Genomic DNA, 27,385 nt, shown 5'->3' on the forward strand with positions numbered 1-27,385 from the left:
TGTGGTTTTCTCTATTTTCTCCAGTTCATCGGCTTTTTCACTTCTCTGCAATGCTTTTGCCCTAATTCTCAGTAAAACTTTGACATACTTATGCTACGAAGGCCTAGGTTATCATGTGATTGTGGCCCTCGACTGCTGTGGCTCCCAGGGCACCTCTCTGGTTTGCTCCCTTGTGGTAGTGAGAAGTATGAGACCAGTTTATGCTGTCCACACGTGCTCCCAGTAATCACCATGGTTTAAGTAGTATCAGAGTTTAGCACTTAGTCATTCTATTTATTGAAAGTTGATTTTTGTCTTCTAATTAGATAGTAATATTATATTAATATTATAACTTAATATTGACAAATATCTTAGACAAATATAATAACAGTATGTTGATTTGGTCTTTCTAATATAGACTGTTAATCTTTAGATCTTCAGTAATTTGAGATGAAGAAGTGAGGGGAAGATTGGGTACAACTGTGTTTGGGAATAATTTTAAAGTGATTACTAGAAGAAATTGCACTTAGTTTTCTCATTTATATATTATCTCTAACATCAGTATTAAAAGTAATTGTTAGTGTAGAAGTGAAAATTATCAAAAAAGTATGACCATAATTAATAACCTCAAATTTGAAAGGAGGTTATTTATTCGGCATATAACACTTGTAATATAGAGAGATTAATTTATGGTTAAATATCAGTTTTATACAGAAAATGATAATAGGAATAAGAATATCTGTTCTGGGGCTGGCCTGGTGGTGCAGTGGTTAGGTGTGCATGTTCCGCTTTGGCGGCCTGGGGTTTGCTGGTTTGGATCCCGGGTGCAGACATGGCATCGCTTGGCAAGCCATGCTGTGGTAGGCATCCCACATATAAAGTAGAGGAAGATGGGCACAGATGTTAGCTCAAGGACAGTCTTCCTCAGAAAAAAGAGGAGGATTAGCTGATGTTAGTTCAGGGCTAATCTTCCTCAAAAAAAAAAAAAAAAGAAAAAAGAATATCTGTTCCTAGAATGAAAACTTGATAGTCTTAATGAGTGTACCATTGAATTATTTTAAATTGTAAAGCTGTTTTCCTAAGAACTGAAAGGATGTCTACAGTAATTAGCTTAAGGTGTCCTCATTCTGTTCCTGTGATGGGCAGATAGACATATACTGCTTTCCACAGTTTACAGGTGAGATACTGGGGCACAGAATTAATATAGTGCTTTATCAGAGGTTACTCCGTTAATTAGATGCAGAGATAGGGCCAGGAGTGGGTTCGTGGTTTGGTGGATTTGCCCACCCTCCCGCATTAGACTGTACATTGTGACAAGTGAGGTAGGCTTTCTCAGGTATGGAGACTTTGAATATGCTGTTAGGAGTCGGCAGCATGAAGTAACATATTTTAGAAATATACTTTCTTCTTAAAAAGAAGGTTTATGTTTTTATCACTGCATCATGTATAATGCGACATGAATAAAGCCCTACTGAGTTTCACATTTGTGAGGAGACTGGCATTATTGTAGATTAGTGCCAGGGCAGAGAAATGACCCTATTATCTCTGTAATGGTAACACTGTGCCTCACAGGGGAACTGCATCATTAAGAGTGATTATTTTCTTGCTGATGCTTTCTACATGGGTTATTAATATATTAAATCAGAAGGAGTTGGAAAGTTCCTTTTAGGTGTTTGGGAATATAATCCAAAGGTTTCAGTATTCACCTTTCCCTGAAACATCATGTGGACCTGTGTTTCCGTGTATTTGTAGGTGAACACACTCACACCCACACACGTGCACAATTTCATACCTCCATTTCTTTGTACACACCTTTTCTTTCTGCATGGAATGCCCTCTTTATTTTCTCTCGTGTCTAGTGCTGCTTCATCTCGAAGGCCCCTCTCAGTTGTACCCTTCTTGGTGCTGAAGGCTCCTTGATCCTTACAACCAGGTCGTTGCTTCTCTCTGTACTCCTTGGGTCGTTTGTCCCCACTGCTACATCATGTTTCTCTTTGTTTGCTGCTCGTGTCCTTCCATCTTTATAACTCTCAGTTGAGTGTGTGCTTCTCCAGGACAGGGACTGCCTCTTTCAATTTTATATTCTAGTATCTTGCATGATGTCTGCATATACTGGGTATGCTATAAGTGTTAAGTGAATAAATGTATATTATACATACTATATATATTTATACACTTTGCCTTATTTAAGAAATGTGTTTAAGATGACTTATAAGCAGGATAGCAAATTAGAAGAAAATTGGAAGGAGAAAAGGAGGATGATGGGAAATCAAATGGGGCCAAACATGGACTAATTCATGCTATGAGTCTGTAAGTGTATATGTAATATGAATAAGTACATTTGCAATACAAAGGAATCATATATGTGGAACTTACAATATACGTTAAAAAAATCTATCTGATATTTGAGTGAAAAATTGCATCTTTTTTATTTTGGCCTTGGAAAGTTTTCTTATTTTTCTAAGTCACATGTTTGTCAGCATATCTGATGCTGAAAGGTTTCTCTGTGGCATGCTCATTAGTGCTGAGATTAGCATGTCGTCAGCCTGTGGCAATATGGACATTAGTGCTGAGATTAGCATGTAATCAGCATGTGGTAGCATGGAGTGGTCTCAGTTAGTCCCACTGCGATGAAAACAGGAATCCGCAATTTGACTATAGGGCGCTCTTCAGCTCCTGAAGTTTCGAGTTCCAACTCCTCTTACCTGCTCTTTCAAAGAGCACGTAGCTCTGGGGGAGGAAAGCAAGAATGTTGATTTGAAATAACAACCTTCTCTTGGAATAAATATCTTGTGTATTAATGTAACTAAAGAGTACCTGTGAATTATAGCTTGCTCTCTTAGGTGACCTGTTTGCCAAGTGTAAGTAAATGAACATATTAAAATTGTACTCTTATTCTCCTGCTCTCAGGATTAAATTTATGCAAATCTAAGAAGAGACCTTTTTGGGTTGTTTTTGATATAAGACTTTTCTTGGATCTAATTCTTGGCATGATTCTTTTGATGGAGGACTAAGCTTCATTTGCCGTGTTGTTTCTTAATTAATTGATAAAGTAATGAGGTCCTATTATTCTGCGTATTTGATTTAATACAATGAAGCAGTTAGTTACTCACCAGCAATTTTGCAATGGAGGTGGGCCAAGATGCCAACCCATTGCTTTTGGTGTGCCAGCCCTTGGAGCTGTGTGTTCCACGGATTTGCTAATCACCAGCTGGCAACTGATTTACAAGGCAAGAAAGACGGGACTCTTGACCGGCGGCCACTGACTCACAAGGCTTGCACTCAGCAAGATGGAGTGCATACTGGCTTCAGGACTTGTCTGTTGGCATGCTCATCTTGCTGCCGGGGGGGAGAAGACTTGATGGCAGAGAGCCTTTGTGCTACCTTTGGCATGTTTGCCAGATGTCATCAGCAGCATTCTTAACCATCACTTTGGTTTAGCAATTGAGAACTGCTAAGTAGAATATACTACTGCAGTTGAATGCGTCTGTCTCCCTGTGTGTCTGTTCCTTTGTCCATCAATCCATCCATATATCTGTCTGTCCATCTATCTAATACTGGATTTAAGCTACCAGTGAATGGGCTGGAATTAACCTCTGAAGGCGCTGTTTAGAATTGAGGTTGGCAGACTTTTTCTGTAAAGGGACAGATGAAAAATATTCTAGGCTTATAGGCCATGCTGTCTCTTGCATCCTCTCAGCTCTGCTGTTGAACGGCAAAAACAGCCATGGACAATATATAAATAAGTGGATGTGGTTGTGTTCCAGTAAAACATCGTTTTACAAAAATTGACTTGCCCACCCTTGGTTTAGACAGTGGAAGTATGCAACTGAACATAGTTTTTGTGCTACACAAAAACTTTAAAAAATACTTTTAATGCTTATAAGTTTTCTAACACACTTTTGTCTCAGGTTTGTTAGCTTGTCATCTGCATTGAGGCTTACCCACAAAAGTAGTTTTATCACTTATTTATTTTATGTAAACATATTGATGATGTAAAGACACTCATCTCTCTCTGGCACTAGTTATAGAAATGGCATTGGATTGGAAATATGCAAAAAATACAAGGAATAAAATTTTTCACCACATCATTGATAACAGCATCATTAAATTTGATAGTTCTTACTTATAAATATGACTTCAAAAACTATATATATATATTTTTTTTTCTGAAGGAGATTTGCCCTGAGCTAACATCTGTGTCAATCTTCCTCTGCTTTTCTTTTTTGTTATTTTTTAGTTTCTGGGCCACCAGCACAGCATGGCCGCTAACAGAGCAGTGTAGGTCCATGCCTGGGAACCGAACCCAGGCTGCCGAAGTGGAGTGTGCTGAACTTAACCACTAGGCCACCGGGGCTGGCCCCAAAAACTATATGTTACATGTGAAATCATGGCCAAGATATATTGCTAGGTGGGAAAACGGGGATTGTAGAAGGGTTCTAAAGAATGTGTACAGTGTGATTCTATTTGTGAAGAGAAAACGATTTACGTATGTCTATGTATATGTATACTTGCATATTGCAGATATCTGAAAAGACACTGAATCAGTCAGTGTTCTTAATTTTCAAGCAGGTGAAATCAACTGTGTCCAATATAAGCAGAAAAGATTTATTGAAGGATGACAAAAAGCTCAGAGACTGCCGGAGTGCCTAAGAACCATATATATCTGGAGGCAATACCAAAAATTCCACTGCATAATTGGTTCTGCAAAGGTGCCCCAGCAGCTCTCATTGGACACAAAACTGCAGTCTGAATCATTGACACCCCTGAGCCTGGATGTGGGGTCTGCCTCCACTGTTGCGCATATTCTCGAATGGATTCTGGACACTTGCTGCTCTTTTGTGTCATCAGCTTCCAGTTCAGAGTCTGGCACGGGTGCGTTTGATTGTCAGAGCCCATGTTTTATCCCCTAGCTGCAAGGGAAGCTGGGAAAGTGAATATGCGGACCTCACTTTTGTGGTGACCTAAGGGCCCTGCTTGTTAAGGTGAGGCATTTCCTTAATGTAGGAAGAGGATTAAGGTGCTTGGACAATAGATAGGAGAGCTGTCCACTGCAGACACCCAGGAACTTGGTGGTATTGGTTTCTTCAGTGCAGTGTAGTTGGAAGGGCTGACTGGGGGGCAGAGGGAACCTTTTATTTTACTCTTTTGTGCTCTTTGAAAAAAAAAAAAATCATATAACAGTGATTGTAAAAAGACCGTGAGGAAAATGAACAAAAGAGAACAACATGGACCCCTGCCCTCCCCCCACCACTTGCCGCTGTTACACGCCTCTCACAAAAGAATTCAGGAAGGCCTCCCAGCATCGTGGGGCAAGTCCATCACTTCTGGGTCGTTTTCGTTTGAAAATTCACCTTCGGATTTCCTCTTGAATTCAGTCGACTCTTTATTGCTTGTACGTGGGTGAGCAGAGAAATCATGAAACGGTTTTCTCTGGGATACCAGTGGCTTATTCTTCCTTTTGGCCTCGTGGAGCTGATTCAGTTTATCTCTTTGAGGTCTCCAGGATTCACTTTTGAAAACTAAGGTGTTGTTGCTGCCATGGTTGATGAAGCATTCATAAATGCAAGGTGCAAAAACAAAATATACTTAAAAATTTGGCCCCACTATGTGTTTTTCTGTTTTTCAAACCCTTATAAATTTGCTCCTTGATAGAAAACTTGTCTGAGAACTTAGTTCAGTCCAATAAAGTTTTAGCAGACATTATTCATTTTTTTTAACTTTATTTTTTCGAGCAGTTTCAGATTTCCAGAAAAAGAGTAAAGATAGTACAGTAGAGATCCCATAAACCCTGCACTTAGTTTCCCATATTATTAATATCTTACATTAGTATGGTACATTTGTTACAATTAATGAACCAATATTCATACATTCTTATTGACTAAAGCCCACACTTTATTAAGATTCCTTCAGTTTTTACCTAAAGTCTTTTTTCTGTTCCAGGATAGCTGATATGTTTTACACGTTTATGTTGTGCTTTTGCATATGTGTAATAATGTTATGAAGCCATATAATAAATGCTATTTCTGTTGTAAATAACTTACAGAGTTTGGGGGAAGAATAAATAAAATAAAGCTTTGCCACAATGAAGTTCTTATACTCTTTTATGCACAAATGTCACATAATTCCCGTTTCATTTTTCTCCTGTTCTGTGTTCAGTGGAGCAGGTTCCTGTGGAACCGTATAACATTCCCCTCTCCCAGGCCGAAGTCATCCAGGAAGGGAGCGATGTTACTCTGGTTGCCTGGGGCACTCAGGTCAGTAATGATTATAGCAACTGGTCACGGCCATGTTGTGCTAGGAAGCTCTAACTTTTAGTCCTGACGCCATAAAGAATTGAAAGTGCTGTTTTCATATCTCAGATTTGAGTCTTGTTTGGTGCTGCATGTCTATCTGCTTCTGATTTCTGGTTGAAGGTGAGGTGCCTATTCAGTCATATTAAAATATATATGCATATGGTGAAGCTGTTAAAAATTTGTTTTTACAAAAATGTATTCATTAAAACACTTTCTATTGAAGCACACATTACATATCCTCACGACTTGTTTCTGTGCTTGGTTTGCTATTTTCCTTTTCATCCCATCTGCAGCCATCTCTCGTGCTTACTTTGCTGGCCACGTGGCATCCCATGGTCCAGCCTCAGCATGCCATCCCTTTCTCTTTTCCAGCGAACCTCACCACTGACCGACCTCAGCTTCCCCTGCATGTTTGTCACATTGCTCTGCCTCCAAACTTGTCAGCTCAGGACTCTTTTTTTTCCTCTGGCTGTAGACTTCTCTTACATTTCTGTCTCTCCTTCTTTTAAAAAAAAGGTCAGTTTTTCTTTTTTTTATGTAAAGGAAAATACTTCCTTATTTTATAAAATTTAATACAGCGTTGTATAAAGAAGATAATGAAAATCACTCACAATACCACAACCTCCTCCTCTCTTCTCTTCTCCAGTTGATTTTTGGCTTGGAGAGCTACAGTCCTGGTCTCTCCCCTCCAGGGGGATAATTTTGTTATCCACATCCCTGTCGCTCTCGGCATGTCCTCGCTTCTCTCTGTAGTAGGGAAGTTAGAGTGTGTTAGATACTAACTCCCATTTACTTGCTTCCATTTCGCACCTATCACTTCTGCTGCCAATCTTTTCCTCTCTCCCTTTGTCTTCAGTGAAGAGGCGTCTGGTTTTCTTAGTTACCTCTCCACATCTGTTTCAGATGATGTTCCGTTTTACCTTCTCTAGGACTGGCATTCATCAGCTGCTCCTTTTTTGACCTGCATCTTCAGTTTTTTTTCCTTTCCATTCCCCTTTTATTAAAAGGGTCTGTGTCCCGGGGCTGGCCCCGTGGCCGAGTGGTTAAGTTCGCCCGCTCCGCTGCAGGCGGCCCAGTGTTTCGTTGGTTCGAATCCTGGGCACGGACATGACACTGCTCATCAAACCACGCTGAGGCAGCGTCCCACATACCACAACTAGAAGGACCCACAACGAAGAATATACAACTATGTACCGGGGGGGCTTTGGGGAGAAAAAGGAAAAAATAAAATCTTTTAAAAAAAATAAAGGGTCTGTGTCTCTTCTCTATCTAAAAAAATGCCTTTTATCTATCCTACTTTTTTCCTTAAATACCAGTATTATCTCCCTCCTTTCTTTTATCACTAAACTTCAACACCTGTTTTCTATTATCTGTATTTAATTCCTTGACTTCCTTATGGTCTTGTACTTTATGAGTTCTGTTCCCGCTAATTTACTAAAACTACTTCTGCTAATGCTACTAATCTTCCAATTGTTAAATCCAACCCTTATTCTATATTGCTATGGCGTATGACACTGGCTACTTTCTCTATGAAACCCTTTCTTTAGCTTCTGGGATATGTTATCTCCTGATTTTTTTTTCCTGTTTCTTTAACTATTTTTTCTTCTTTTCTTTCTTTTCTTTTTATAGTGAACTCCTTTTTCTCTTTTTTCTCTTTAACTGTTGGTCACCTACAGGGTTCCATGATTTCTGCCCTTTATTTCTCTCTCTCCATGCTTTTCCTAGAAACGCCACCTACTCCTGTGACTTTATTTACCTTCTGCTTGCTTATATCTTTGGAATTAGTATGTCTAGCAATGACTGCTCTCACTTTCTCTAAGAATTTCTTTCCAACTTTCTTCTAGACATCTGTATTTGATTTAAAATACAATGTTCAACATGTCTAAAACAAATGTATATTAGTTCTCCATGTAAAACCATTCCTCTAAATACTGTCTCCATTAAAGTCAACCAATGTTCGGGCCTGAGTCGCTGTGGTCAGTCTGCATGTTTTTCTCTTTATTTCAGGTTCATGTGATCCGAGAGGTCGCTTCCATGGCTCAGGAAAAGCTCGGAGTGTCTTGTGAAGTCATTGACCTGAGGACTATAATACCTTGGGATGTGGATACGGTTTGCAAGGTATGAATATAGTGTTGATAGGGTGTCATTTTCTCAAAGTCTTGGGCCAGATTTGTTGGCTATCTGCTAAGGATTGTTTTGAAATTTTGAGCTTCGTGAACATTTTCAGCCGATTTAAAACTTTAAAATTTACACCACGAGAGAAATGTATGCTGTGTAATGCTGTATAATCAGCTTAATGCTCAAGGAAACAAAGCATTTTAGTGTTTTCCTTCCCGTAGTCCTCTGTCTAGATTATTACGAAACCATGTCCTTCACGCGGCCAGCTTGGGTGGAGTTGTGTGGGTAATGGAGGAGAGTGAGGAAAGAGTGTATCATTGGGGATGTTGAGCTCACATGTGTTTGTAACTTCTGATTGATTACGGTTTGATAAGCTAAGTTTAATATAGTCAGCTAAAGAGTTTGGCTGAAATTTTTATTTGTCTCCTCTCCCAAAGAGGTGGAGATGGATTATTTTTTTAAAATAACTCTCTAGCCTTAATACTGTGGATCGCAGTTTGAATGTTATATCATGGAATTCTGGTTACTCTGATTTATAGTTTCCTGTCTAAGTTAACTCTTGAACTTCAGCCTGATTAGGTTGATCTTGTTCTTGTTATTAATAGGATTCACACAGTCCCCTCTCAAGAATATAGTTTAGTTCTCATTTACTTGGCTATAATTGGTATCTTTCATATTAATGTCTAGGTAAATTAAAGTGTGTCTGCTTCTATATTGGTATATAAGGAAGGTTAAGCTCTGTTTTGTGATGGTTTTATCTACTAAAGTTTAGGAATCATTGCATATATTTTTTTCTTGATTTATTGCTGTAGCAAATGAGTCCTAGGACCCAGAGTATTTTACTGTTTTTGAGAGCTTTGGCATTCTCATAGCTTTTACAGGCAGTTTCTCAAATTAGTTTCATGAAAATAATCTGCAGCTACTACTGCTGTAAAAGTGTAGCAAAGAGTGTTTTTAGGTGAAGATTGTTTTATAATTTAATGGAAGATTTAAGGTTTGTTACAGTGAATATTCTGCAGACTTACTTGACACCAGCTAAACACTTGACATGGTTACAAATGGTTTCAACAATATTCTAAATTCTCATATTTGTAGTTTCCATAATGGAGAGCAGTATTTCAGGTGGAATTATTCATAACTGCATGAAAATAATGCTTTTTGCAGGCATTTTCAAATCAAGTCAGATACTGGGTTTTCTTTGAAATAGCCAAATGTTCCAAATTGTGGTTAAGCTGGAACTGCTAGTTTTTGCCCCAGAGAAGCCTTCTTCTTTGCAACCTATATCGCCCTCTAGTCTTGGGGTTTGTATTTCTGCTGTCAGTGGTGCTTCTGCAGGGGGATATGATGTTTGGGCGTGGTCAGTGGGGGTACTGATAGATAGTCAAGGCAGGTACTTATAGAGCTTCAGTCACATGTTTATATACTTTATGTATCCAAAAAGAATTTGTAGCAGCTTGCGGTAAAACACAAATATAATAACACTGCAAGGTAGTAACTGAAGGCAAAGTGAGGAGAGAGAGAGAGGAAGAAAGAAAGGGGGACATTATATCTGTATCTACTGTATCAGTTTGCTAGTGTGGAGCCCTCCCCTTATTCAATCTACTGGTTGCATCGTGGTATGATTCTGGAATGTAGATCCTGTTTCCGTACGGCTCTTATACTACTGGAGAAGATGAAAGAGGAGACCAGAGACCCCTACTGAGTGAGAAGCTGCTGCATCAGCCTCTGACTTGTTGGCACCATTATTTTAGTTTTATGTTGCGGTGCTTTCATCATGGTATTTTTCTAGTTGATGACCCTCCAGTTATGACAGTGAAAGCCAGCTTGTCATTTCTTTGGGTCTGTTTGTGACTCTTCATTGCTGATTGTGGTACATCTCCCATTTTCCTTTCATGTGTCAAAAGAGAAAAAATTTCGATACTTAGCGTCTTTTCTAGGATTTAGAGATGACTTTAAAGACGAGGGCCCTACAGCCAATCATATTAAAAATGAGGTATATTTTGTTTAACTGTGGTTAAGTTTTTCTTCTTCATCTTTGTGAATTCTTTAGTAATCAAAATTTGTGTTTATTATGTTTTTCAGTTAGTGCTGTGTTTTATCGGTTGTTTTTTGCCTTATGACAAAATTATGTCCCCCAGCTTCATTCATTACATGTTAAACGCAACACCAAGATGCATGTTTTGGAATACCTAACCAAGAAAAACTTGTTAAAGGTAAAAATGATTTATTGAACATACATATTAGCATAATGTGCATATACAGTGATTCTGAGATAATCAAGGATTGGTTAGTGTAGTCTGAATTTAACTCTGTTTTTAAAACAGAGCCATACTTTTTGCTTAAGCCTTGAACCATTGTTTGGAAGTTGTAAGCCTGAAAAAATTGCTTGGTGACACAGAAAGCAGCAGTTTTTTGGAATTTTGCTCAAGGGAATTACAAAATTAGAGACCTGAGACGGTCTAAAAACAATAGCCAGTTTTTCCACTCAGTTCGGATCCTGATGTTCAAGTTGGAAGCCTCCGAAAAGCAGACTAGAAAACCTTGAGTTTTGAGGTGCGCAGGAGACAGAGACCTACCCTGGGGTCTGGGGTTGTGGGTTGGGGGTGGGGTGGCTTAAGTGAGAGTTGAGAGCCCTGGAGTGAGTGACAAATTGATACTGATGATCTGCAGCTGCTTTTGACTTGGAGTCACCTGCCAATTTAGTCTTAAGGAGAAGCTGAGGATCCAGGTGTATAGAATCTACATTTCGTGCCGCTGTAATGACAGAATTGGAAACTTGAGGAGTCTTAAACATATAGTCGGTCTCCCTTTTAAAATATCTGCCAAATTCTAAAGCTGTGTATGGTGGGAGGTAGGCAGAAAATGTCTGAAAAGACAAGCCATCACTTGAGGCCAAAGTGACAGAGGCCAGTAATACCCTCAGTTGAAAGCTGTGGAGTCAGGTCTTGTGATCAAGGGCAAACCAGAAGTAGCTGAAATCTTCCCAAACCTACAACATAGCCTCTACCCCTCTCAGCTCCTTTTGAATTAATGTAACTTACCTTCTACTCTGTCTGCCCAGCAGAACAAGGAGTCAGCCTTCCCAACATCTGGAAGCTCTGTGAACCAGCATTCAGTAAAAAATTGCTAAGTGTATGAAGAGACAGGACCATTTGATCAAAAACCAAGAGAAAACACAAACAGTAGAAAGCAAACAGAGATGATCCATATATTGAAGTTAGCAGACAAAGATTTTATGACTATTATGTCTAGGAACATAGAGCAAAAGGACAAAAGAGGTAAGAAGGTGGAGAATTACTTTAGAGAATTGGGGTGTGTGTGTGTGTGTGTGTGTATGTATATGGATCAAATAAACATTGTACAACCAAAAAGAATATTTGACAATAAGAATTCAGTGATGTGTTTACAAACACATTGGACTCAGTAGATGACAATATTAATGAATTAGAAGGCAAGTTAATAGAAAATGTTCAAATTGAAGCACAGAGAGGGAAAAAAATACTAAAACAGATAAGAGCATAAAATACATTTGGGATCTGGTTAAAAGATCTGTCCTATATACAATTTGAATTCTAAAAGGAGAAGAGAGAATGAATTGGTCAGAAACACTATCTAAAAGGTTTTTCTCATGAGTTTTAGAACATCAACCCATGTATTCCAGAGGCTTTGTCAGCCTGTAAGGATATGTTCAAAGAAAACCACAAGCATATACAGAATGAAATGCCATCTTACATTGCTGAAGATCCCAACCTAGAAGTCTATACTCAGTGAAAACATCCTTTTAAAATTAAGATGAAATAATAGTTTTGGCAAATAGAAATTGAGAGAATTTGTCACCAGCAGACTTTCACTAAAAGAAATGCCACCAGGGAGTTCCTTAGGCAGAAGGAAAATGATCCTAGAAGAAGGTCAGAGTAGGGAGGGGGCTTACATGAGGTTGAAATGTTCTTTTGTTCTAGGATTATTAGCTACCTGAAAAATTCTTATTAGATTATAATGTCAAGAATGGATATTGTAATCTCTAAGGAACAACTGAAATAATAGTGAGGGTGTGCATATTCAGCAAGTTAAAAAGGGAACTATAGGTTAGTAAAAACATTTGGTTAAACCAGAAGAAGGAAAGGAAAATATTTACAAAAAAAAGATGTTCAATAGAAAACAGTAAGATCACAGATATGAACCCAGGCATACATGTAATTAAAATAAATACAAGTGGATTAAATAATCCTAGTAGAAGTCTTAAGATTGTCAGACTTCATTAAGAAAACAACAAACATGCAAATTAAAATAGACATACCTTAATATAAGGACAAAGAAAAGTTGGAAAGAAAGGGATGGAAAAAGAAAGCTAGTGGAGTTATACTAATTTCATTTACAGCTTTAAGGCAAGAAGCATTACTAGAAATAAAGAGGAACCTTTCATAATGGTTAAGGGATCAATCTATCATGAAGATGTCACAATCTTAAATCTGTTGTGTTCTCAATAGCATAGCTTTGAAGTACATAAAGCAAACAAAGCACAAAACTCATAGGAGATAGCGACATTTCCACGATCACAGTGGGAGACTGTAAGACATCCCTCTTGAAAGCTGATCAAACAAGCAGGTAAAATTAGTAAGTATATAGAAGATCTGAACAAAGAGCTAATAAAAAACTTGTCTTAATTGTGTACCCAACTATGCAAGAAATTATTCTTTTCAACTGAATGTGGAACATTTGTCAAAATTGACTAAACGCTGGGACGTGAATGTAACCTTAACGGATTTCAAAAGTTTGAAGTTATTTAGAGAATCTTCTTTGACAACACTGGTATTCAGTTAGAAATCGAGAAAAAAGACAGCTAGAAAAGGTCCAGCTTCCTTCAAATTAAAATTTATGTTTAAATAACCGTGGGTTGTAAAAGAAACTGCAATAGAAAATAGAGAATATACTAAACTGAATGGTTATGAAGATGCTACATATCAAAAGTTTCAGAATAAAAGTTTCAGCTAAAACCGTGCTCAGAGGGAGCTTTATAGCTGTAAGTATATGTATTCAGAAAACAAGAATAAGACCAAAAAAATTAATGATCTGAGTTTCCATCTCCAGAAAAACAATTAAACCTAGAGAAAATAGAAGGAATGAAGTACTAAAGAGCAGAGATCAGTGGAACAGAAAATATGCAATAGAAAAATTTAATAAAGCAAAATTGAGATCTTTGAAGAGATTAATATACTTGATAAACCTTTAACAAGACTAATGAAAAATATAAGGCAAGCACAAATGACAAATATCAGGTATGAAGAAGGGGGAAACACAGATGATCCCACAGACAGTAGAAAGATAATAAGAGAGTATTGTTAACAATTTTACGAGTAAGTTTTAAGTGAAATGGAAAAATTCCTGGTAAAATACAAATCTGTCAAAATTAATAAATGAATTAGAAAACCTAAATAGTCACATAGCTGTTAAAGAAATTGCATCCATTTTTATAAACCCTCATACAAAGAAAACCCTAGGCCCATGTGGCTTTACTCGTATATCGTTTAAAACACAATTCTTATACAAACTCTTAACAGAAAGTGAAACCAGAGGGAAAACTTCCAAATTCTTCTTATAAGACCAGCATAATCTTCATATTGAACCTGTTTAGAATAGTATAAGAAGGGAAAATTATAGATAAATTTTTCTTATGTGCATAGATGTGAAAATCTGAAACAAAATATTAGAAGGTCAAATCCAGCAATATATAAAAAGCCCAAGGTGAGGGTTTATTCCAAATGTGTAAGGGGTGTTTGTTATTTATAAACATTCACAGGGCAGTTGATGCAATTCCTCACATTAATGAAACAATTATGAATATCTAGATAATACAGAAAATGCATTTGTTAAAAGTCAATATCCATTCATGATTAAAATTTCTTAGCAACCCAGAAGTAGAAGGGAATTCTCTTAGTCTGATAAAAAGTACTTTTTTAATCTTATTTTATAGCTATGAGTAGCTAGGAAAAGCCTGTAGCAAAAATTAGATTTCCCAGTGATTTTGACAGCTTTCCCCTTGAGATCAGGAATGCAACAAGGATGTCCCTACATCAACGCAAGAGATAAAAAAATCATATGGATTAGAAAGTAAGAATAAAATTTATTATTAACATGATTTGCGTATAAGGAAGATCTGATAGAATCTTCAGGCAAATTATTAGAATTAAGTGGGTTTACCAGGGCACCTGGAAACAAGGTCAATGTACAATAATCAATTGTATTTTTATGTACCAGCAACAGACAAACAGAAAATGAATTTAAGAAATTGGTAGTTGAAAAAGCATCAAAATATAAAAAATGTAGGGAAAAATTGAGTGATGCATGTGTAAGAACTTTATGCAAAAAATCACAAAATATTATTCAGAATAATTAAAGAAGATCCAAACTGACCGAAGCACATACGGTGTTAATCAATAAGGCGTAGAATAGCCAAGGCAATCTTGAAGAATAAAGCTGGGGGACTTAATTATCAAATGTCAAGATGTGTTATAAGGCTGCAGTAATTACAATATTGGATTGGGGTAAAGAACAACAAATAGACCAATGAATAGAGTTCAGAAACAGACCTGTTGGTCATCTGATTCAGGACAAATGTGACATTGCAGTTCAGAGAGGAAAAGGTGGTCTTTTCAATAAATGATGCTGGAGTGGTTGGGTACCATGGAAAATAATTACCACACAAATGTCAATTCCAGATGGAATTCCAGTTCTAATTGTCAAAGAAAAAGCTCTTGGGAGAAAGCAGAGGTGAGAATCTCTCATCTTGTGCAGGCAAAGGTTTCTTAAATAGAACAAGACAAAACAAAACCCCAGAAACACTAACATTTTAAAAAGGCTGATAAAATTGGACTTCATTAAAATTAAGAAAATTTATCAAAAGGTCCCAGTAAGAAAGTAAATAGACAACTCACAGATTTGAGGAAACTCATGGAAATTTATGTCAAGAAATATAAGGTACTCTTACAATAAAAAAAAAAAAATTAGACATCCTGATAGAAATATGGGCAAAAGTCTTGAAATGGCTCTTCATTACAGATATCCAAGTACCCAATAAAGGTATGAAAAAATATTCAATTTCTTTAGTCATTGGGACATGCAAATTAAAACCACAATGTGATCCCAGTAAAGACATCGTTCTGGCTAAAATGAAAAATATCCCAAATACCAAGTATTGGCAAGGATGTGGAGTAACTCATCTCTCATATACTACTGTTGGTAATATAAATTGGTACAACCATTAAAAATTTCTTTTTGTCATTATCTGCCTGAAATCCTCTGACCCAGCAATTCCACTCTTAGGAATATACCCAACAGAAATGTACAAAAGTTGAATTCAAGAGTGTTCATGGGAGCACTGTTTCTAATAGCCTCGCACTGTAAACTCCCTGAATGCACGTCAACCAGAGAAGGGAAAAATAATTAAATAGAATATTGTTTGGCCGTGTTCTAAAAATTTTACGGAACAATGTGTATTCATCTCACAAAGGCAGTATGACTCAAAAAAGCTAGATTCAAATGTGAGTACATATTGTATGACTCCATTTATGTAAACTTCAAAAATAGACAAAACTAATCTATACTGTTGGACGTCAGGTCAGTGGTGATCATATGGTGGTTAGTAATTGGAACAGGGCATGAGGGAGGGGTCTGGGTTGCTGGTAACAGTTTCTTGTTCTCAGTGCTGGTTACATGGGTTCAATTTTTGAAAATTGAGCAGAACTCTTCATTTTGTGTGCTTTTTTGCATGCATGTTATACTTCAACAGTAAGTTAAAAAAAAAAGAAAAAGACAAAGCACTGTACTCGCGTTGATTGGTTTCCTGGGATTGGTATTATAGTGGGACTTTTCAAAGACTCAGAGAGAGCCTTGGGGTGCTCTGAGCAGGACTTGTTTCTTTTGTCATTCAACTCTTTCCACACCCTTTGTTCGATTTCTCCTCCTAAGCCAGCTCAGCGGTCACGCTCAGATGTAGAACAGGAGGTCCTCGGTAGAGCTGCTCTTACTGAGCCCTCCCGGGAGTAAGAACTATGGTTAAGTGTTGTGCGCTTGAATGGACTTTCCTGCTGGGAAACCGCAATCAAAATGAGTTAAAAAGTGAGCTACAATGTTAATAAGGCACTGGCCAGGTAGTCAGGTCTTGAGATGCTGCCCAGCGTGATAGGAAGATTTTTTTTGTTTAATGAGTAGAAATTCAGAGAAGCTGCCTATGGAAAATAAGAACTTGATTTTGTCAGGAGAATAACAAGCTTTGAAAGAAATTCAGGGTTTTAAGAATGATATTGTCATTCAACTTAGAGTCAACTACATACAACACTGCAAAAAAGAACAATGACTATATCCAAGGTGTAGGTGATTTCCACATGTTTAAAGAGAAGAGAAAAGTGACGCTTTTAATTCTGACATGATTACACTTTAGTTGAAAATTAAATTATGCTAATTATTGGAATAAATAGGGGTTTGGCTTTACACCCTGTAATCTTTTTGATTTCTGTCTTTCTGTCATTCTCTGCCTTCCCATGTTCAATTCCAAAGCAGATCCTGCTGGCATCGCCTACACAATATGTCCAAAATCTGACCACCACTTCCCCTGCTGCTCTTATGCTCGATCCTGGTCCAAACCACTAGCATTTCTCACCTGGGTTTTGGCCATAGCCCCCTAATTACGTCTTTGCCTTGCCCTCTCCTTGCCCAAGGCAGAGCTGATCCTTTCAAACTGAGTCATGTCATATTCCTTTTAGTCTCAAAAGGCCTCAATGGTTTTCCATTAAATTCAGTGGAAAAGTCAAATTCCTCACCAAGCTCTACAGGGACTTGCCTGATCTCACCACATTCCACACCTGTCTGCCCACCCAACCTTCAGGAAATGCTCTTGGCTGACTCTGAACCAAGTGATGATGTTCAGTCACCGCTCAGTCTCGTTCTCTCATTAAGGCCTTCCCTGACCAGCTTATTTAATATTGAATCCCAGCCCTCTTACCAAGACCCCCTTTCACCTCTTCTTTCTGTTTTTCTAGAGGGATTAAGAGGATCTAACGTATTTTGTAATTTTATTGTTTATACTGTTGATCTTTCTTCCCTATTGGAAGGTAAGCTCTGTGTGGGCAGGGATTTTGGTCTTTTGCTCACTGTTGAACCCTCAGTACCTGAAACAATGCCTGGCATAGACGTGGTGCTTAATAAATACTTACTGAAAATTATTATGACTATCAGCAAGAGAAAGTTTGATAATATGCTATGAAAACTTAATATTGAAATGTTTTGAATTTGGTGTTTTTTCTTATTCTTGGTGCTTATACAAAAGCTTAAAAAGTAACTAGAATATTGCTCTGTGAATAAATCTACTAATTTATTCTAAGTTGAAACACTTATTTAAAAGTCTTTAAGTTTTAGTTTGCCCTTGTGTTTGTTTTACTTTTCTTAACAGTTGTCTGTTTTTCATAATGGTATATAGAAATTATTCATTTGAGCCCTTCTTAGAATAGGATCAATTTATTCTAAAAAGCAAAGTGAAATTGACTACAGTAAAACTCAGCTATCTATAATTTCTGAGAAATGAACCTGAAATTTACATAATCTTATAAACTGATGTTACCCCAATAAAAAAATGATAAATAAAAACATTTACATTTATTGAGGTGTAAGGCTGTTTAGTTCATTCATACATTTCTGTGCTTAAGTTTCATGGTTTTTAAGCCTTTCTAAATTTAAATTTTCTTTTCTTATATTTTGCTGTCACATTATCGCCAGCTGTGCATGGGATCCAATGACCAGACTTTATGACCGAGACGTGTACATTGGCCAGGGAAGGCCTGTAGTGTTTTCTCGAGAATCAGGAACACATGCTTAGCTCTTAAAACCTTATGATTTCAATTTGGGCTTTTCAGAACCTTTCTCCCCTCATTTCCTTGTCTGCGTTGCTGGTGGATCATTGTCATGGAAGGTAGAGCTGGAAGAGGTCAGCCTGGGCCTGTTCCCCTTGGCCTTCTGGTGGTCCCAGGAGTGACCTGTGACTTAGACATCCATCACAGCTGTTATGCACTGCTTCTGATCAGGGTTTTTTTCTGTTCAAACACCCTGTGGTACAAGAGATTGTCTCAAAGCCGACCCTCTCTCCCCTCCTGTAATCTACTTTTTTTTGAGGTACTTGGGAGGTAGGTTTTTCTTAGTTTTTAACAAAATTAGGAAATGATAAAAGGGTCTTCCTACCTCCTCCACTCTTCACCTCTCTCCTGCGTTCCCTCTCCTTTGTCTTAAACCTAAATTATGTAGCAGAAGATGATGACACGCCTGCAGATGGAGATGATTGCTCTTTGGCTCCAGACTGAGGCAACTGTAGTCTCAGACATTTTGGGGCTAGGCTCTCATAGGAGCAGGGCCTGGCCTCAGGGATACTACTGTGTGGGACAGAAGCTGGAAGGAACAGCTGTGGCGTGAGGGAGTGACTATAGTTGGGAGCGTGGGCTCAGTGTCCCTACGTTTAACATCCTTTCCACCTGCCCTTTCATCCCAGCTGTTTCCACTCTTCTAAAGATGTCACTGGGACCCTGGATGAAAGTAAGGCAGGTTCTAAGGCTGACGGGGCAGGGTGGGGGTGGGAGGTTCTGGGAGCAGAGAGGCCCTCAGTATAAAAGGAAAGGGGCATTGTAGGGGTGGGACCGGGAATGAGTTAAACCTTGGTCATCTGGATGTGGGTAATCAGTTATATATGAAGACCCAAGATCGCTTAGTCTTTGTGCTTGCACTTGGTGTTAATTAGTGGAAGCATTTGTGAATAGTGCAAAACTTCTTTAGAATACCCATGGTACCACTGAAGATAAAAACATGGGTTATGTTTTATGACTTTAATTCTAATTTTGTAGCCTTTAAGTTTATTTGCTTTTATTTTCATAGGGTTGATTTAGACTACCATAGATTTCATATTTATTAAGATTGCTAACACTAGCAAGGTAATGTTTAGGGTCTGTTCCTTAACTCAATGTCCCTAAATTGGTTTTATGGGGAAGCTGGAGAATTTCCCTTCAGAGAATTCGTAATGGTTTAGTACTGCCAGTTACATACTTTTTTTAGTTGATTTCTTGGAGTTAATTGAATAATTCATTGATTGAATACTAGCTATTTTGATGAGGCTTTTAATTTGTGAAGGAGAAAGGAGAGAATATGAGAATGAATGAGAGTAAGAACATTACCAGAGGATGGGGGTTGGGAGTGGGAAGGGAGCTAGTAGCTGCTGATGACCACTAGAGGCCTCTCTTAAGCCAAGTTTCATGGTTAGTATTACCAGATTTCCATAGTGGGGCCTGGCTCTGTCATTGTACATTAAGCATATTTTGTGTTATAGTTCTGAATAAATAGTATGACAGCACTTTTATTCTAGAGTATATATTATAATATAACCCAAATGTTTTCTTTAGTGTATGTATATATCAGAACAACTGATGATCATTTAGACTGAAAACAAAGTAGGAATCTCTTCTCTCTGCTCTTTTTTCACTCTCTAAATAAGCTTTTGGTGAAAACATGTAATCAAAGAATATGGCCAGATGAAAATTATATGTCTCTCTGACGGTGCAAGGATATTTGGGTTTAAAATCATTACTGATTTAACATGTTGTGTTTGATCGTTGAGAGTATTTTCTATTTTTCTGATGGTAGACTGTAAGTAAAGTTATTTAAAATTGTGTGTTAAAAATTATGTGTATTTCTTTCATGATTATAATCAGCTTCTAATATCAAAAAGCTATTTAAAAATGACTCAGAAATCTTCTTCGACTTAATATTATCTGGGGTAAAATTAAATGCTTTCCGTCCGGAGGAATGAAAGTCGGTCTTGTTTTTAGTTTGGAATCATTTTGGCTGTGGGTTGACCTTGCCTTGAAGGCCAGCAGGCGGGGCAAGGTTGTCCCGGCTGATCAGAACAGTTCCATATAGGGAGGCTGACAGTGGGGCTTGGTTCCACCTTTGCCAAGTCCTTGTTCCTATAGGATTTTCTTTGCGGTGACCACGACTGGTTGGTTGTCCGAACTGGAACAAGTTCTGGGTTCTTGGATGCCACATTTGGGTTGCGACTAATCTATTTATTGCCCTGCTTGGTGGCCTTTGGCCAGTTTCTCTTGGTTCCATGAGGGCAGGGAGTTGTGTGTATTTAGTTTATTGTTGTATCTGTAGGAGTCTTGGAGAGTGTCTACTATATAGAAGATCCTCAGTAAATGATCTTGTTGAATTTCAAAATTAACATGTAGTATGTAATAATAATTTGGTTTTTCAGTGAAAGAAATTAAAGGAGAAACCAGTAATTCCTGTAGGAGAAAATACACTGAGAATCTCTCTCCTGCCACCTGGTCTATTTTTGGTATGACTTCAGTTTTAGATATGTTTTGAAGAAGATTAAAGTAATACCTGGATTCTAACTTTGTGTAATACATATTTTATATAACAAGGCGTAACATAGTGCCTGGTGAATGGTAAATAAAAAAGTTAAAACATGTTTTACAGCATCACTTTTAGTATACACCACGCTTCTTCTAATCAGCCGTCAATGTCATTATTTTATAGGTGAGAAAATCGATGTTTAGAGAAGGCAGAGTATTTTGCTCCAGGCCACACAGCTGATGGGGGCAGAGCTGGGCTCCACCCAGGTCGCTGGACTCAGAGCCTTTGCTTTTTTATTACAGCATGCAGCTTCTCATGCAGAGTTAGAGCAGAACTTGCAAATATTTTTCCGCTGTGCTGAAATAACTCATTTGTGATGTGATTTGAATGTAACTTGAAAGTATAAAAGATATTGTCAATAGAAATGTGTTTACAGGGAGGGGGTAGTACCTTTTATTTAGTGTTTATTTCGTGCCAGACTTTCTGTCAGAACTACATACGTTCTGATTTAATCCTTTCTGTTCTCCTAGGAATTATTATTCCCATTTTAGAGATGAGGAAACTGAGTCTCAGAAAGATTAGAAACTTCCCTAAGAAGTGGCAGAGCTGCTGTTCAATCTCAGGTCTTAAATTCCCGAACCTGTATTTTTCCATCGTACAACAGTGCCTCATGTTACAATAGTTATTTTACAATTAACTGATTTTATGCTTTCAGAATTATCTTTTGAGTTTTGCTGATGAGTTTTTCTAAATTTCAGCTGCAGCATACCTTATAACATTTCAGGAATTTTCTTTCACAGTTATCCACCTGTATAACACTTTCTAAAAAATAGAACATTCCTAAATACTGTATACACCTTGTAAATCACACTATCGTATTTCATTTCATTTGGCATTGTTTTTTTTTCCTTTGCATGGAACTGGAAAGAAGCAAGATTAAATTATATAACTGTATTTTTCTATTTCAAATCCTTTTTTGATGTGTCCTCTTCTACACTTAAATTATTTGAGTTTCACTCAAGATTTTCATTTTGTTTAAACTCTTTGCTTTTGCTATTAGGAACAGCAGTGAAAAGAAAGGAATCCATTACCTCATTTCATAGTGAAAAAAGGTCGTAGGTACTTTGTGTTCTTTAACATTTTAGGTGTAATGTAAGAAATCTGCGCTTGTTGACTTTCTGTTCTCTTCGACGGCCATTTGACTTACTTTCCCATTAAACTGGTACTTACACTTAGAAAATTGTAGCACTTACGCTATAATTGGTAAGATTTTCTTGCCTTTTCTGTTACAACACTCTGGTTTTACAGTGTCTGTTATAATTTAACTTAAAAATTTATTGAAACTGGTCTACAAAGGTTTTAAAAAAATGAAATTACGAAGTATACTATTTACCTAATTTATTTACTCCCAAATCGAGGCCACCCTTATCAGCCACGGATAGTCAACCCTTCCAAAACACGTCCACTCCCTGTCACACACTTCTGTTGCTTTTTCTTCCAGTAACTTAGTTTTCTCACTATTTGCTTGTATTTTCTTTTATATCTTGAATTAAGTTATAGAGTTTCTTACATAGATATTCTACATCTTAAGTTTATTTTTAAATATTTCACGTATATATTGTGAATGGTATCATTGTTACTACAGTTTGGTCTTTGTCTTTTCTCCCTTTTCTTTTCTGTGTGTAGCAGAAGAGATTTTAAAAATAAAGTGATACATTAAGACGTCAACAACACATGTAGTACGGCAGAGCTTCCACTGCCAAGCAGTGTTTCCTGTCCCTGCGCCCAGGCCCACTCCTTAAACACAGCCACTTTTAACCACTTCTCTTGTTTTGTTCTTCTGATGGCTATTTCCATATCTCTAAGTAATACATCATACAAGTATTTTGGTTATAATACAATTTATTCACTTCTTCAAAGTCCTGGATTCTAAATCACAAGTACTCAACTAAAAATAACAGGGTTTATAGAAAAAGGAGGTTGGGCGGCCCACTTAAAACCTATACATCTGTGTAACTAGAGCAGGGAAGGGTTTGTACCTAGAGTCAGAAGGGACTGAACCTGCTAAGTTGTGGAGTTAAGGGCAATATGCATAAAAGTTGGGAGAAGCAGGTAATAAACACTTCTAAAGCAGGGCACATGGGCCAGCCTGAGCCAAGAGGCATAGTGGATGGCACTGTGTTTCTCTGGGCTCTCAGCTCTGTGATGTGCTTTGCCTTTTACTGTGTTTCTTGGTGGCATAAAGCATTAACGTGCCGGGGCAGATTGCAACATGACTAGGTCACCTGCTGCCGCCTCTGACTTAAAAACACATTTGACACCTTGTGCCAGAAAAATGGACTCCCCTTGCCCAGTCTGTTCTGTCATGTGGCTTGCTGCTGCATTAGGGTTGATTGACAGAGCCTAGGTCACATCTTTATCTTAGCTATTATGGAGATTGGAAAACAGATTTTTACATTCTACCTTGAGAAAGTGGGATTAATTATTAGGGGAACTATCAAAATGTGGAGAATATGTTCAGAAGTTTTGGGTATTCAGGAGAGGTCCAGCACACACACATGCACATATGTGTATACGCATATGTGTGGTCTATCAATGGACATATATCTTCATTCATCAATTTCAAATATTATTTCTTCCCCACTATGACACATGAAGATTCAGCGTGCTTTCATTACCTATTAGCTTCGCCTCATCATTTCCCTAATCTTGAGTTATTTTATTTCTTCTACTGATTGCCTTTTGATTTTCAATTATTTATTTAAATCTCTATTATCTTGTTCTATTAACTTTTCTCAGTATCTCTCAACCTTCCCCTTTGTAAGAAGGTGACATTAATGCCCTCTACTCCTTTTCTCCATCTCTTTCTTCCTGTCCAATTCCCATGTTCTGTTGGCTACTTATTTTTACATTGCCAAGACTGATAACATTAAATTCTGTACTATAACCGTAGTTAAATCTTCCAAACTTTTATCTATAGGTTGATTCTGAAAGTTAAAAATCAGTAAAACTCTTGACATTATTATGATTGCTTAAATATGTTTCACCACTGAGCTGACCAGGGAGTAAGAGTTTATTTATTTTTTTACTCAGGTCAGATGTCTCTGCCCCTGGGCCGCTAAAAGGAGATGTCCTTGGCATCTAGAGCAAACGGTTTACCTTTTCTTATAGTGCATTAATTCCGCAAAATCTTGCTACATTTTAGATGCTTCATATTTGGGCCATGGCATTCTTTTAGATCATTTTGGAGTTTTTAGAGTTTCTAATTACCTTTCCTTTTCTCCTTGAAAAAGGATAACCAGCCTTTAACATATCTTGAGGATCAGTACTCTGGCTTGGAATCCTCTTTTCTTTCTGTGCCTCCGGGAGCCCTCTGACATTCTGGTCCAGCCTTGACTGCCGTTCTCTAAATCTGCACAGTTGTCTCCAGGGAGGTTTCTCCATTTCACTGTTAAATACATCGTTTTCTGGGCCTTATGACTTCCTCTTTCATGGTTTCTCTCTCGTTTTTCTGAGGGACGCACATAATTAACGTCTTCATGCAAAAAGGGCATGAGCGAGGGAGACTTTGGACACTTGCATTTGGAAAAAATGTATTTATTTTGCACTCACGTTTGATTGATAGATAACCAGATATAGAATCCTGCATTCATAGTAACATATACTGAGCACTTTGAAGATAACGCTTCAGTATATACTTGTGTCACGTTGGGGTAAAAAAGTTTGCTAGCCAGATTCTCCTCCTTTTGCAAGTGATCTGTGTGTTTATTTTTCTGGAAACTTTTATGACTTTTTTTGTTCTTTTATACTGAAATACTGCAGGTTTGGGTCTAAATGTGAGTCTGTTTCACTCATTTTGCCTCTATGACTTTCCTCTGCAAACTTATTACTTATTTAAAAATATTATATCTTTTCTCTTTTGTATATTTTCTTTTCACAAAACTTTTGCCAGTTGGATAATAGACCTTTTGGGTTGATTCTCTGTGTCTCTCTTCTTTTCTGTCTTAGTTTTTGTCTTATTGTGTTCTTGCCATGTTTGGGACATTTCTTCTATTTTATCTTTTAAGTCTTATTTTGAATATTTTAATTTCAACAATCACCATGTTTTTTTCTTGTGCTCAGTTCTTTTTGTGACATGCCATTGGTTTTGTTTTATGCCATGTGTCTTCTTCAGTTGTTCTGGGTATACTAATGTAATGTAAATTATATTTGTCTATATTATAAAATAACAGTAGTTTTTTTAAGTTCTGTTTTGTAAGTTATCTTTGTTTCTTCAGTAGTATCTTTTTTGTTTTTGTTGGTTATTTGGGAGAGCTGACTGGTGCAGTTTTCCTGTAGGTCTCTTTCCTCGGTTAGCATCTCCTCTCTGAGGACAGTTGAGTAGATCTGTGCACATGGATGAAACTTTACTTTAGGGGGAGTGAGTGGGAAGACTGTCCTCAGGAAGGGGCGGGTGCCTCTCGATGTGCAAATGAGTGAGGCTCAACTCTTTGACATCAGCCCTCACAGTGTAGGCCTGTCGTGGTAGGCAGTTGGAGTGATTTTATCAGAGCCTAGCTTCTTTGCTGGTCTCTGGGGTCAGGGTTGGAAAGATGTGTTTTATTTGGGGGAAGTGGGACAGTTGGTACAGCTGCGTTATTTAATCCCCCTGTTTCATTCCCAGTTCTTACCCCCGCCTTCCACACCTGCTGATGAGCCCATCTGTGGTCTCTGGGGAGATTTTCTTCTCTTCCTCTGTACGCCGCCTGCCCCACTCACCATGTGTCTGAGCTGTAGCTTCTTCTGTGCTTGGCCTACATTTTCATCACACGCCACAAGAGACTTGTTTCAGTCATTTTTGTCTAATAATCACCACTCCTCCCCGACTTTGTTGTTTGGGCTGTTATACGCCCTTTCGTATTCGTTTCCTATCTTGGGAGAGAAAAGCATATATTCAGTCCATCATCTTGAATTGGAAAGCTTCTCTATTACATTTTTTCATTTTTTGACAGGGAGCCTGATGATTTATGTATCTTAGTCTATATATTGTCATTTCACCAAAATCTCACTCATTTCAGTAGTTTCTTGGTTGATTTTCTGGGTTGGTAATCTTATTCTGCTAGTAAGAGCAATTTTGTCTCTTCTTTTCTAATCAATATACTTTTTTCTCATTTGGCTAGAACCGCTGAACAATGTTGAATGATGGTGATGATAGCAGACATTGAACGTGATATTTCCAAAGCCCAGTCTTGAACTTATTGAATTGTTAAGGAGAAAATGGAAAGTGTCAACTTTATTGTATAGATTTCTGGCTTATTGAGAAAGGTGTCAGAAATTTCCTGCATAGGTAGTGTTTTTGAGTGAACTGATTTGGCACTTATAGCCTGAGTGTCTCTTATATATTATTTTTTACCAATAACCACAATTCAGAATTAGGGTTGGGTAAGAAGGGAAAATTAACTTTCTAAAGTAATAAATCCTTTCAATAGAGTTTACCAAATTTTAGATGACAAAGGTGGTAAATCATAATTGGGTACCAAAATTAATATTATCCTCAACAGTAAATCAAGGAAAACAAGTCACTTAACTGGCAGCTATTATTGATCTTCTACCATAAAGCCAATAAAGACCTAGTGGACCAACCGTAACTGAAGAGATGCCCACGTGTGATCACGTGACTGACCTGATTGACAGCTGAACCACGAGTCATTGCAAGGACAAAAAGATCTGGTTATTGCTTATCGTGTAGAAGAAATCAACCACTTGTTTTATTTTTGTTTTTTTAAAGTGGTTTAAGAATTCCCCGGTAGATATTAAGACAGATTCAGGATGTGAAACTACAGGGTAGAGAATTTGGAAATGCTTGGTGGATGTTGCAGGGAAGCGATTTTATCTCAAAGTAAAAATACTTTATGTCAATTTTATCCATAAACGGACTTTAACTCCGTTGAAATTATTGAAAAGTGAAATGAGCTGCTGCTTGTGGTCATGAGACCCCCATTAATGGGAGAGATTTGATGATCCTCTGGCGGAGAATGTTAAGAGGAGGGCTGGGGAGGATGGCCTGCACAGTCTCTTCTACATCTGAGACCACGTGGAGTAAAGGGAAACTATCCTTTAGCGTTTCAGAATTAATAAGTATTATATCTCAATATTAAATACTGTAATTAAACAATACAGGTACTGGAAGAAGCTGTCCATTTACCTTTTATGCTTTACACAGGATTTCTTTCATATTTCTAGTAAAATGCCTTGTGTCCTTAGACTGTTATTTTGCCAGCTTTAGCTTCTTTTTACCGTAATCAAATATATTATTTCTCCCGTTTTGTAAGTAGACCACTCACCCAGTTTTATAGTGACTTTTTCATAACATCTCTGCCATCTGCCTTTTTTTTTTTTAAAGATTGGCACCTGAGCTAACAACTGTCGCCAATCTTCTTTTTTTTTTCTGCTTCGTCTCCCCAAATCTCCCCAGCACACAGTTGCATATTCTAGTTGTGGGTCCCTCTAGTTGCCATCTGCTTTTTTAATTTCTCACGGCTGCTCCTGTCTCTTCTCCCTCCTCCCTGTTGGTTTAAGCCCACTTTGACTGAGATGGGACCACCTGCAGTGCCCCTTGAATC

General features: G+C 37.7%; 1 protein-coding gene and 1 long non-coding RNA gene across 6 annotated transcripts in view; both read left to right on the forward strand.

Annotated features, from left to right (window-relative positions):
- The window catches only part of BCKDHB (branched chain keto acid dehydrogenase E1 subunit beta), a 228,500-nt gene that overhangs the window by 76,534 nt on the left and 124,581 nt on the right, over positions 1-27,385 (forward strand). For all 5 annotated transcript variants that reach the window (XM_014859754.3, XM_044757139.2, XM_070496706.1 and 2 more), the window contains exons 7-8: positions 6,139-6,236; positions 8,283-8,393. In XM_014859754.3, coding sequence (XP_014715240.2) covers positions 6,139-6,236; positions 8,283-8,393 — 209 coding nt within the window. The remainder of the gene's footprint in view (positions 1-6,138; positions 6,237-8,282; positions 8,394-27,385) is intronic.
- Positions 10,474-11,575, forward strand: LOC139041857 (uncharacterized). The gene is made up of 2 exons (XR_011497885.1): positions 10,474-10,606; positions 11,455-11,575. It is a non-coding gene; the product is annotated as an uncharacterized lncRNA (long non-coding RNA).

Source organism: Equus asinus, chromosome 24, assembly GCF_041296235.1.
Source record: "Equus asinus isolate D_3611 breed Donkey chromosome 24, EquAss-T2T_v2, whole genome shotgun sequence".
Classification (NCBI taxonomy): Eukaryota; Metazoa; Chordata; class Mammalia; order Perissodactyla; family Equidae; genus Equus; species Equus asinus.